The sequence below is a fragment of the Pelodiscus sinensis genome, chromosome 12 (assembly GCF_049634645.1).
Source record: "Pelodiscus sinensis isolate JC-2024 chromosome 12, ASM4963464v1, whole genome shotgun sequence".
Classification (NCBI taxonomy): Eukaryota; Metazoa; Chordata; order Testudines; family Trionychidae; genus Pelodiscus; species Pelodiscus sinensis.
The window spans coordinates 47,617,049-47,629,841 of NC_134722.1; the positions used below are offsets into that span (position 1 = coordinate 47,617,049).

A 12,793-nucleotide genomic window follows, 5' to 3' on the forward strand; every position below is an offset into this window, starting at 1 on the left:
GAGGCTCTGACAACAGGTTATTGATATTAAGAGCTTAGGAAGGGATTAGGAAGGGGAATACATGTTTGGCTTCATACAAAAAAGTGCCCTGGGACTAGTAGTAACTAATATCTTCAATAATTTTTGTTCAATCAAAACACTCTTGTTTTGTTTTGTTAGCAAAAAATCTTCACTCAGCTCTACCGGGATTGCATAAACCACACCTCAGGCAAGCACTCATAAGAACATAAGAACGGCCATACTGGGTCAGACCAAAGGTCCATCTAGCCCAGTATCCTGTCTGCTGACAGTGGCCAACACCAGGTGCCCCAGAGAGGGTGGACAAAAGACAATGATCAAGCGATTTGTCTCCTGCCATCCCTCTCCAGCCTCTGACAAACAGAGGCCAGGGACACCATTTTATCCCCTGGCTAATAGCCTTTTATGGACCTAACCTCCATTAAATTATCTAGCTTCTCTTTAAACTCTATTATAGTCCTAGTCTTCACAGCCTCCTCTGGCAAGGAGTTCCACAGGTTGACTATGCACTGTGTGAAGAAGAACTTTCTTTTATTAGTTTTAAACCTGCTCTCCATTAATTTCATTTGGTGTCCTCTAGTTCTTCTATTTAGGGAACTAATAAATAACTTTTCTTTATCGGCCCTCTCCACACCACTCATGATTTTATATACATCTATCATATCCCCCCTCAGTCTCCTCTTTTCTAAACTGAAAAGTCCCAGTCGCTTTAACCTCTCCTCATATGGGACCCGTTCCAAACCCCTAATCATTTTAGTTGCCCTTTTCTGAACCCTTTCCAAGGCCAAAATATCTTTTTTGAGGTGAGGAGACCACATCTGTACACAGTATTCAAGATGTGGGCGCACCATAGTTTTATACAGGGGCAGTAAGATATTCTGGGTCTTATTTTCTATCTCTTTCCTAATAATTCCTAGCATCCTATTTGCCTTTTTGACCGCTGCTGCACACTGTGTGGAAGTTTTCAGAGAACTGTCCACGATAACTCCAAGATCTCTTTCCTGATTTGTCGTAGCCAAATCAGCCCCCGTCATACTGTACGTATAGTTGGGGTTATTTTTCCCGATGTGCATTACTTTACACTTATCCACATTAAATTTCATTCGCCATTTTGTTGCCCAATCACTCAGTTTGGTGAGATCTTCTTGGAGTCCCTCACAGTCTGCTTCTGTCTTGACTATCCTAAACAGTTTTGTATCATCTGCAAACTTTACCACCTCACTGCTTACCCCTTTCTCCAGACCATTTATGAATAAGTTGAAAAGGATTGGTCCCAGGACTGACCCTTGGGGTACACCACTAGTTACCCCTCTCCAATCTGAAAATCTACCATTTATTCCTACCCTTTGTTTCCTGTCTTTTAACCAGTTCTCAATCCAAGAAAGGACCTTCCCTCTTATCCCATGGCCATGTAATTTACACAAGAGCCTTTGGTGAGGGACCTTGTCAAAGGCTTTCTGAAAATCCAAGTATACTATATCTACTGGATCTCCCTTCTCCGCATGTTTGTTAACCCCTTCAAAGAACTCTAACAGATTAGTAAGACAGGCACAGAAACCATGTTGACTTTTGTCCAACAAATTATGTTCTTCTACATCCTTCACAATTTTATTCTTTACTATTGTTTCGACTAATTTGCCTGGTATTGAAGGTAGACTTACCGGTCTGTAATTGCCAGGATCGCCTCTAGAGCCCTTTTTAAATATTGGTGTCACATTGGCTACCTTCCAGTCATTAGGTACGGAAGCCAATTTGAAGGACAGGTTACAAACCACAGATAATAGCTCAGCCGTTTCCCATTTGAGTTCTTTTAGAACCCTTGGATGAATGCCATCTGGTCCCGGAGATTTGTTAACATTAAGTTTTTCTATTTGTTCCAAAACCTCCTCTAATGACACTTCAATCCAGGACAGTTCCTCAGATTCATCACCCACAAAGGACGGTGCAGATTCAGGAATCTCCCTAACGTCCTCAGCAGTGAAGACTGAAGCAAAGAAATCATTTAGTTTCTCCGCAATGGCTTTATCGTCCTTGATTGCTCCTTTTATAGCTCGATCATCTAGGGGACCCAGAGGTTTTTTAGCAGGCTTCCTGCTTCTAATGTACTTAAAAAACATTTTGTTATTTCTTTTTGAGTTTTTGGCTAGCTGTTCCTCAAAATCTTTTTTTGCTTTTCTTATTACATTTTTACACTTGATTTGACAGTGTTTATGTTCCTTTCTATTTATCTCACTAGGATTGGACTTCCACTTCTTAAAAGATACCTTTTTGTCCCTCACTGCTTCTTTTACATGGTGGTTAAGCCACGGTGACTCTTTTTTAGGTCTCTTGCTATGTTTTTTAATTTGGGGTATACATTTAAGTTGGGCCTCTATTATGGTGTCTTTAAAAAGTTTCCATGCAGCTTTCAGGGATTTGGCTCTAGTCACTGTGCCTTTTAATTTCTGTTTAACTAACCTCCTCATTTTTGTGTAATTCCCCTTTTTGAAATTAAATGCCAGGGTGCTGGACTGCTGAGGTGTTCTTCCCACCACAGGAATGTTGAATGTTATTATATTATGGTCACTATTCCCAAGCGGTCTTGTAACAGTTATATCCTGGACCTGATCCTGCGCTCCACTCAGGACTAAATCGAGAATTGCCTCTCCCCTTGTGGGTTCCTGCACCAGCTGCTCCAAGAAGCAGTCATTTAAGCACCCTTACAAAGAGCGCTCATCTTACTCCACAGAGGTGACCAATAGAATGGAGTCGGTAAAAGTCATCCTAATGCAGCCCAGAATGCACCAGCATCCTGAACTCCTGACTAAATGCAGCTCTCTCACTCACAACCAAGGAAAGAGGCTTGGAGGAAGGCCTACCTCCTTTCCTGCAGGAAAAAGGGTACATAAAATGCAACAAAGCAGCCTGTAGCCACCTCCTAGGACCTCTCCCCTGCCTAAAATCTAGAGTAAGCCAAGCTGACGTTTATGAAACAGAAAGCAGTTCTGGGGGAAAGTTAGGAAATGTGATTTCTTTCGTAATTTGGATGGGCAGAATCTGAAAGTGATGTCTACCAAGCTGAACTTTGAACTTTAAGAAAAAAGAAAAAGGTTACCTCTTGTAACATGAAAACAAACAGAAAGGAAAAAAGAGGTTCTCGGTATGGATTATGTTCCTAATTTCAGAAACTGTGCTACCAGGAAACGCAGGGAAAAATCTCTCTCAAAAATCAGACTCTCTGCTTCCTCTAGTAACGTGATGCTGTTTACTTGGTTGGCTTTGGAGTAAAGATGGCATTTAAGATTACGTAAACTTCACTGCTTTTCAGGCAGTTTTGATATGTGAAGGAGTTAAATGTACTGCTAGGCATCACACAAAGTAACAAGACACTCCACTAGGATACAGCTCTTTTCTGTACATTCTCCACATTCAAAAATATAAATTATTATTATTAGCCCTAACCACTACCCTGACCTAAGCTGACTATTGCTTACAGCGTTGACTATTGATTGGGATACTAAGCCATGGCATAGGCACATACTGGTAAATATTTATTATTGATAAATTCACTATTCATACAGTATTAATTATAACCTCAAGTATTCCATGTACAAAATATGGAGGCAGACTTGAATATGAAGTGCCCCTCCACTGTATCTTAGGAACAACACATTCATTATCTGTCAACAAGTGACGGGAACGGTGTTGTTGCTTCCGGTGAATAGGGATTGGCTACAAGACAGAAACTCAGGGATTTCCAAAAGAGGGATGCAACTGATAAACTTCTGTCAGCTCCTCCATCTGAATGCAGGCAATCATTACTGTGGCATAAAAGCTGTCATGCAACATGCACAGATAAAGGATGGGACACTCCAAGGGAACGCTTCAAAGGTGCTTGGAGACTGGGGTGGACCTACTGACTGGTAGGCATCCATTCCAAACACAGAATCCTAGAACTGGAAGGGACCTCAACAGGTCATCGAGTCCAGTCTCCTGCCCTCACGGCAGGACCAAGCACCATCTAGATCATCCCTGACAGGTGTCTGATTAACCTGCTCTTAAATATCTCCAGGGATGGAGATTCCACAACCTCCCAAGGCAACTTACTCCAGTGTTTATCCATCCTGACAGTTAGGAGTTTTTCCTAATGTCCAGCCTAACCCTCCCTTGCTGCAATTTAAGCCCATTGCTTCTTGTCCTCTGATGATAGGCCAAGGAGAACAATTTTTCTCCCTCCTCATTGTAACGCCCTCTTAGATACTTGAAAACTGCTCTCATGTCTCCCCTCAGTCTTCTCTTTTCTAAACTAAACAAGCCCAATTTTTTCAGTGTTCCCTCATCGCTCATGTTTTCTAGACCTTTCATCATTTTTGTTGCTCTTCTCTGGACCTTCTCCAGTTTCTCCACATCTTTCTTGAAATGTGCCCAGCACTGGACACAGTAGTCCAATTAAGGCCTAATCAGCGCAGCGTAGAGCGGAAGAATGACTACTCATGTCTTGTTCACAACACACCTGTTAATGCAGCCCAGAATCGTGTTTGCTTTTTTGGCAACAGCATCACACTGTTGACTCATATTTAGCTTGTGGTCTACTCTGATCCCTAGATCCCTTTCTGCAGAACTCCTTCCTAGACAGTCGCTGCCTATTCTGTGTGTGAGAAATGGATTGTTCCTTCCTAAGTGGAGCACTTTGCATTTGTCCTTATTAAACTTCATCCTGTTTACCGCAGACCATTTCTCTAGTTTGTCCAGATCATTTTGAATTTTGACCCTATCCTCCAAAGTAGTGTTTCTAAACGAGTGGTACGAGTCCCCTTAGGGGTACTTGAGAGAAGTCTGGGAGGTACGTCAATACAACTGAAATTTGGAGAAAATGGAATTTTTGTTTTAAGTTTTACAGAGCTTTATTATTTTTGTACTTTTTACATCCAAAAATTTCATCACCCGCCTGGCTACAATTAAGTTGTTTAAACAAAATTGTTGCAATAGTAAAAAAAACTTGTGTGTCTGAAAACTGTAGGTACTGGGAGAACTTATATTTTTTGGAAAAAGGGGGTACTTTAGGATAGATAGATAGATAGATAGATAGATAGATAGATAGATAGATAGATAGATAGATAGATAGATAGATAGATAGATAGATAGATAGATAGATATTTTTTTTAAAAGGGGGTACTTTATAAAGAAAGGTTGAGAAACACTGCTCCAAAGCACTTGCAACTCCTCCCAGCTTGGTATCATCTGCTAACATCTTTATATGGTCACTCTTATTTAGGAACTAAACAAGCCCAATTTGTTTATAAAAGAACAAACACTGTACAAAAGTAATACCATAACACCATACTGTACCTGCAGTAAAGGCGTCAGCTGCAAAATGAATGCTTGTTCATACAACAAGTTCAATTCAACACAGCTGGAAAAGGACAATTTTGAGGTATGCAGATAATAGTGGACGTGTCTAAAAGTGAATCCATCTCTGTCAATGAATAATCTCGGGTTTTCAGATGGAACCAGAGTAGAAGACTCTTTCCAAAGAAGAGATTCTGGAAACTGAGCAATTTTACTTTTAGGAATAGAGAAATGCCAGCCGCCAACATTAAAATGAATTAAATCCTCTTCTGTAGATTCATTAACTATCTCTGGTTCCTTCTAATTGAAAAAGAAAATCATATCAATAGGCGAGCCTGAACCAAACCCCATATTTCACATACAATTATGATAAATGTTCATGCAAATTAGGCAAACCCCTATGCATTTTTGTGCACACAACACATATAAAAAATGTGAAAGCCAGATCTGCACTGTCTGATGTGTTACCAGTGAATGGAAAGTAAAATGTAAAGTGTATCACTTTTCGATACTCAAAGAAAATGGCTCCTGAGCATCCAGTAAGTACTTACATGGCTGACAGCAATGGGTCTGACTATAACTCAGTCGGCTTTAGCAAAGTTTGGTGATTTATACTCAGGGCTGGACACAGTCTTCGACAGGCCCTGAGCAACGTGGGGAGAGCGGTTAGGCCCCAGTCCTCCTGGAAGGGGTGGGCCCTCAGGAAGAGAGGGTGGGGCTAGCGACTAGCCTCTACCAATCACACCATGCAGGGCTCCCGTGGCAATTTAAAAGGCCTGGGGCTCCTGCTGCTGCTGCTGCCACGGTAGCGGCAGAGATGGCCTGGAGCCTAGGCCCTTTTACATCGCCGAGCCCTGAGGAAACTGCCCCCCCACCCTCTGTCGGTGGCTCTTTTTATACCAACGTGAGATCAGCCCGGCCACACTGTGTTCAGCAGAAAAGCACAGCAATAAAATCTGAAATAGAACAATGGATTGACTAGAACAGAACAGAACTATCCTCAACCAGTGGCTTTCAAGCAGGGGTAAGCCTACCCGTGGGGTGTGCAAAGATCTTCCTGGGGGTACACCAACATATCTAGATATTTGCCTAGTTTTACAACAGGCTCCATAAAAAGCATGAGCGACATCTGTCCAATCTAAAATTTCCTACACACAATACCTTATTTATACTGCTCTCTACACTGCAATGGAAGTCCAATCTTTGTATTCCAGTTGATTTCGATATGACAAAATGAGACAGTAAGCAATTTTTTAGTACAAGAGTGCTGTGACAGCTTGGGTATTTTTGTGTCTGGTTTTGCAATCAAGTAGTTTTTAAGTGAGGAGGGCACACAAGGAAACCCTGACTCCTGACAGGGATGGAGTAGTCTGGAAAGGTTAAGAGGCATTGTCCTAAACAACTCTGAGTAACAATGAACGTACTTTGCAACTACCATAAAAACATCTGTTGTTCTCAAAGAATGCATATATTAACTATTAAAATCAACAAACAGGCCTGTAGCAGCGCAGAGACTAACACATATATTATATCATGAGCTTCTGTGGGTAAAATCCACTTCAGCAGATGAGTTGGAATGGAAATTACAGAATCCAGACTATAAAGAACAGCAAAAGCAGTTACCTGTCAATTGTAGGACCAGCGCGAGAGGTAAACCACCTTCACAAGGGGAGTAGCTAACAGCGCTGTGAGTCAGTTTACACTGACGCTTAACAGCCCTGTAGCTTGCACAGTAGAGTAGCAGTGTAGACGTATCCTTCGTTTCTGATTGGCCTTGTAATATAGCCCATTGCCTTGGGCTTCCTAATATTTCCAGCTATCACTGGAAGCAGCATTTAGCTGCTCCACAGCAACTATATGAAGCAGCATTTAGTTGCTCCACATCTATTTGCTTTAATCAAGTTTGTGCTTCTCCCTAAATCCAAGACTGGCGTAATAACAGCCCTTTTACACTTTCCAGCTTAACACTCTGAAATGTCCTAATAAAGCAGCTTTCCCAATAGAATGTCTCCCATTGAAGAAGAGTATGCTATAGTAATGTTTTACATTTACATAGCGCCTTTCGTTTTATATACATAAAGCTCATGGAACTGCAACTCCCACTGTGGAGGAGAGCAACAGCCAACAATCAGGCATAGAGTGCACTACATAATTACATCAGGGCAAACCAATGAACTGCCTCTAACAAAATGCATTGTGGATTTATCATCTGCATGCTTCCAACACAGCTTCACTATTTAAAGGTCCAGGCTGACGCAGCCACACAGTAACCTGCAGCAAACCCAGTGACTGAGACCCTCGCGGCTGCTCTACATTTGCATCTGGCTGAGGGACACCCCAAAGAGCTGATTATGGCAGATTTTTGTCAGCAGCCAGGATCCAGCCCAGTTTCTTTATGTTGCTAGCTGAGATCGAAGCCAGTTCCCCCGAGATTTGAACTGTTGGATGTAACCAGCACGGCTGTTTTCAAACCTGATGATTACGTCACTAAAGCATCCCGCCAGTACAGTTTGAGAACCCTGCAGTCGGGAAGCCTCAGGAAGAAAGGAACAAAGGGGGTATGAACCTGGCCCAGTAAATGCCACAAGATCGCTGGACTCCACACCTGACCCTTGCACTCTCTGGCTGCGTGGCCACAGTGCACCAATCTCCCTGCCTGAAAAATGCCAATGGCGGGAACAGCTCTGCATCACTGAATGCAACGGTCAGGCCTGGACTGCACAGACACAGGAAATGAAGTAAGGAAATCAGCTGCATTTCACACCTGCAACTATTGCCCCACAAGGCTGCACACGGCCGCTGGCTCGGGGAGGGGAGAGCAGCCCCCCATGGGACCCAAAAGGGACTTGAGAGCATCTGTGCATGGCCTGGCACTGAAAGCGCTGACTGCACCCAACCGCAATGGTGCAAGACAGGGCCACAGGGAGAAGCTGGCTGGGCAGGCACCAACTGTGGTGCCCCCTGCCATTATGCACACGCGCTCGTACTGCTCCCAGCCACCCGCTGCTCCCTCCTCTGCCACGCTGCTCCTGCTCCCCCGTGGATCCAAGGGGGGGTGCTCTCTCCCAGCCCTTGGATCCCATGGGGGGGGCTGCTCTCCCCCCGCCCTTGGATCCCATGGGGGGGGCTGCTCTCCCCCCGCCCTTGGATCCCATGGGGGGGGCTGCTCTCCCCCCGCCCTTGGATCCCATAGGGGGGGGCTGCTCTCCCCCCGCCCTTGGATCCCATGGGGGGGGCTGCTCTCCCCCCGCCCTTGGATCCCATGGGGGGGGCTGCTCTCCCCCCGCCCTTGGATCCCATAGGGGGGGCTGCTCTCCCCCCGCCCTTGGATCCCATAGGGGGGGCTGCTCTCCCCCCGCCCTTGGATCCCATGGGGGGGGCTGCTCTCCCCCCGCCCTTGGATCCCATGGGGGGGCTGCTCTCCCCCCGCCCTTGGATCCCATGGGGGGGCTGCTCTCCCCCCGCCCTTGGATCCCATGGGGGGGGCTGCTCTCCCCCCGCCCTTGGATCCCATAGGGGGGGCTGCTCTCCCCCCGCCCTTGGATCCCATGGGGGGGGCTGCTCTCCCCCCGCCCTTGGATCCCATGGGGGGGCTGCTCTCCCCCCGCCCTTGGATCCCATGGGGGGGCTGCTCTCCCCCCGCCCTTGGATCCCATGGGGGGGGCTGCTCTCCCCCCACCCTTGGATCCCATGGGGGGGGCTGCTCTCCCCCCGCTCTTGGATCCCATGGGGGGGGCTGCTCTCCCCCCGCCCTTGGATCCCATGGGGGGGTTGCTCTCCCCCCGCCCTTGGATCCCATGGGGGGGGGCTGCTCTCCCCCCGCCCTTGGATCCCATGGGGGGGGGCTGCTCTCCCCCCGCCCTTGGATCCCATGGGGGGGGCTGCTCTCCCCCCGCCCTTGGATCCCATGGGGGGGGGCTGCTCTCCCCCCGCCCTTGGATCCCATGGGGGGGCTGCTCTCCCCCCGCCCTTGGATCCCATGGGGGGGCTGCTCTCCCCCCGCCCTTGGATCCCATGGGGGGGGCTGCTCTCCTCCCGCCCTTGGATCCCATGGGGGGGGGCTGCTCTCCCCCCGCCCTTGGATCCCATGGGGGGGCTGCTCTCCCCCCGCCCTTGGATCCCATGGGGGGGCTGCTCTCCCCCCGCCCTTGGATCCCATGGGGGGGGCTGCTCTCCCCCCGCCCTTGGATCCCATGGGGGGGGCTGCTCTCCCCCCGCCCTTGGATCCCATGGGGGGGGCTGCTCTCCCCCCGCCCTTGGATCCCATGGGGGGGCTGCTCTCCCCCCGCCCTTGGATCCCATGGGGGGGGCTGCTCTCCCCCCGCCCTTGGATCCCATGGGGGGGGCTGCTCTCCCCCCGCCCTTGGATCCCATGGGGGGGGCTGCTCTCCCCCCGCCCTTGGATCCCATGGCGGGGGCTGCTCCCCCCCCGCCCTTGGATCCCATGGGGGGGGCTGCTCTCCCCCCGCCCTTGGATCCCATGGGGGGGGGCTGCTCTCCCCCCGCCCTTGGATCCCATGGGGGGGCTGCTCTCCCCCCGCCCTTGGATCCCATGGGGGGGCTGCTCTCCCCCCGCCCTTGGATCCCATGGGGGGGGGTTGCTCTCCCCCCGCCCTTGGATCCCATGGGGGGGGGTTGCTCTCCCCCCGCCCTTGGATCCCATGGGGGGGGCTGCTCCCCCCCCCCGGGTGCCGGGGGCCCCTCGTACCATGGTGCAGGTCTCGCGCGGGCCGGGGGTGGGGGGGGGGCAGTAACGGGCTCGGAGCCCGGCTCCCGGGGCGCGCGCTGGGTGTTTGGCCGCGTTGCCCGGCAACGGGCGCGGGCGGCGCGAGCCCGAGGCTAGGCCCAGCGAGCGGCCCGGAGGGCGGGGCGTTGGGGGGCGGGGCCCAGGGTGTTGGGGGGCGGGGCCCAGCGCCCTGTCTCCCTCTTGCGGCGGGGATGCAGGCGGCGCGAGTTCCCCTCGCGCCCGGGGGACCCAGCAAGCGCGCGGGACGCCCGCCTGCCTGCGCTGCACCAGCCCGCCGCAGCCGCCCCGCCCCGCCTGCTGGGTCACCTCCGCGGCCAGGCCCCGCCTTTCCAGCTCCCAAAAGTCCAAAACCAAACCGAAAAGAAAAGTTCCGCTGCAATGGGCGCTGGCGGGAGCCCAGGCGCTGCGAGCGGCTCCGGTGCCTGGCGAGCCGCCCAGTGGGACACGCCTTTGGGAGAACGGGGACCCACTGGCTACGGCCACACGGGCAGGAGTTTCCACAACTGCTTTTCCCGGAAAAGTTTTCCGTGAAAAGCATTTGCGGAAAAGCGCGTCTAGATTGGCACGGACACTTTTCTGGAAAAGCACGTTTTGCGGAAAAGCGTCCGTGCCAATCTAGACGCGCTTTTGTGCCAAAAAGCCCCGATCGCCATTTTCGTGATCAGGGCTTTTTTGCGCAAAACAAATCTGACCTGTCTACACTGGTCCATTTGCCCAAACGGGAACGGGAGCAGCATAGTATTTGTGCAAGAAGCACTGATTTCTTACATGAGATCGTCAGTGTTCTTGCGGAAATTCAAGCGGCCAGTGTAGACAGCTGGCAAGTTTTTCCTCAAAAGCAGCTGCTTTTGCAGAAAAACTTGCCAGTCTAGACACAGCCATTCAGAATGGATCGGCTACAGCCCCTTGCTTATCAGAGGTTACCCTGTATTGCTGTCTGTCTCTATTGGGATCACAAGGTAATGATTCTTTTAGAGTGCCTTTTATCTGAGCAGCTCACAATGCCTCTCTGAAATAAACATCGATCCAATCAGTTTATAGATAGAGAAATAAATGTGCAAAGAATGTGAAAGACTTGACCAGCGTGCAACAGTAAGTCGGTGGCTGTCTCGTTGTTTAGTGTGACGACTGCACTCTGCTGCCACTCTTCTAAAGCTATAACTTTGGTTTTCTCCTTACAGGGTATTTATGTTACAGAAGCTAAATTTATATTACACTCATATCTCCTCCTTCCTGGAAGTGTCACGCTTCCAAACATTGCCCATCCTTACAGAGCTAGGTCTGCCTCAACCCCATTCCCAGAAAGGAATCTTAGTGTAGAACTGGAGTGGCCAACCAATTTAACAAAGAGAGCCGAAACAGTGGCAGAAAACATTTGAAGAGCCGCACCAGAATTGTCAAGCAAAAAAAAAAGGAGGGGGCTGCCCCTTTAAGAAACACGTTTTTTGGCAATATCAGGCGCCACCATCTTGGGCACCATTTTGAATTGCCGCCCCAGTGAGCACCGGGTTAGTGGGGGGGGTGGCACAGAAGCAGCTTTGTGAGCTGCACTTTTGGAGGCGAAGAGCCGCATGCAGCTTGCGAGCCGTGGGTTGACCACCCCTGGTGTAAAAAGTTAATTGTTTACACACAACAGACCCTAGAAAAGCTGGGTGGGAGATACTGCTGCTGAATGCCGAAGAAAAGGAGGGCATGGCTATTCAATAGCAGCACTGTTATTAGTGGGTCACTGTCATAAACAAAGTTCTGCTGTGGCTTTTGTACGTACCATGCGAAGGTGCCTCTCTCCCATTGACATTTACCGGTGTCCTTCCGGCTCCTCTCTTCTTGCTGAGTTTATGTATCATACAAATTGTGGTTCCTCCCAGGTTCTGCAGAGAAAGCTGCAAACCCAGTAACCTCTGCAGTTCCCGCAGCTGTGGTTCGGAGCACTTGCACATACTTAAAGTTTAACAGCTCAGTATTTTGCCTTCCTTTTCCTAGATAATCAAAGCAAATAATTATATGAATGTAACTTTACAGATTAACAATTACAAATTTAAATTAGGGTTGTAAAATCCCGGTTAATCCATTAACCGGTTAAACCTTAAATTTAACAGATTAAGGGGATCCCAAATGCAGAGGGCAACAGCAGGAGCCAGCAGCCCCAAGTGTGGGTGGGGCTGGCTTCTGTTCTGGCCCCCCCCCCCACTCATGGGGAGGCTAGCACCTTCCCCCCGGGCCCTACATGCAGTGCAGCTGGCTTCTGCTCCTGATGCCTACGAGGCAGGAGCAACTCTCAGGTACCAGTTAACTGGTGCCCATTCATATCCCTAATTTAAATCCTCGGCAGAGGAAATGCCAACCCAGCCACAAGGTTGTTTATTTGGAGTAGCTTCTTAAAGCCCCGCGTTACCGTCTTTTCTGTCTATTTCTACAGTCCGTGCAGAGCTGCACTCCAGGTTCACTGTTTGTAACTCTGGGTTTGTCCTGTTGTTTGATTAGACCTCAGCATTATTTTATGCTCCACCTAATGTCTTCATTCTAAATGTATTGTGTTGCAGTCGGTTGCTATGGAAATAACTGAGCATAAAGGCAAGTTTGTGACCTCACTACGGAATCCATGTGAAAGCGCTGAAGTCAATGCAGAAGGCCTGCATTTCTCAGCTGTTGCCACGGCAGTAGACTGCCACGGGAATCACACCCTGTGCGAATGAGCTT

General features: G+C 49.1%; 1 protein-coding gene across 9 annotated transcripts in view; it reads right to left on the reverse strand.

Moving 5' to 3' along the window:
- The window catches only part of KCTD19 (potassium channel tetramerization domain containing 19), a 41,478-nt gene extending 28,866 nt beyond the window's left edge, over positions 1 to 12,612 (reverse strand). For 4 of the 9 annotated variants that reach the window (XM_025181478.2, XM_075940580.1, XM_075940578.1 and 1 more), the window contains exons 1-3: positions 12,489 to 12,612; positions 11,862 to 12,072; positions 5,347 to 5,646 (exon numbers count right to left, since the gene is read on the reverse strand). In XM_025181478.2, the coding sequence (XP_025037263.2) occupies positions 5,347 to 5,646; positions 11,862 to 11,891 (330 nt within the window). In that variant the 5' untranslated portion in view covers positions 11,892 to 12,072; positions 12,489 to 12,612. Of the gene's footprint in view, positions 1 to 5,346; positions 5,647 to 10,054; positions 10,137 to 11,861; positions 12,073 to 12,488 lie in introns of those variants that run through there. The other 5 variants (XM_025181479.2, XM_025181477.2, XM_025181481.2 and 2 more) reach the window with 5 other exon arrangements.
- Between the last annotated feature and the right edge of the window lie 181 nt (positions 12,613 to 12,793).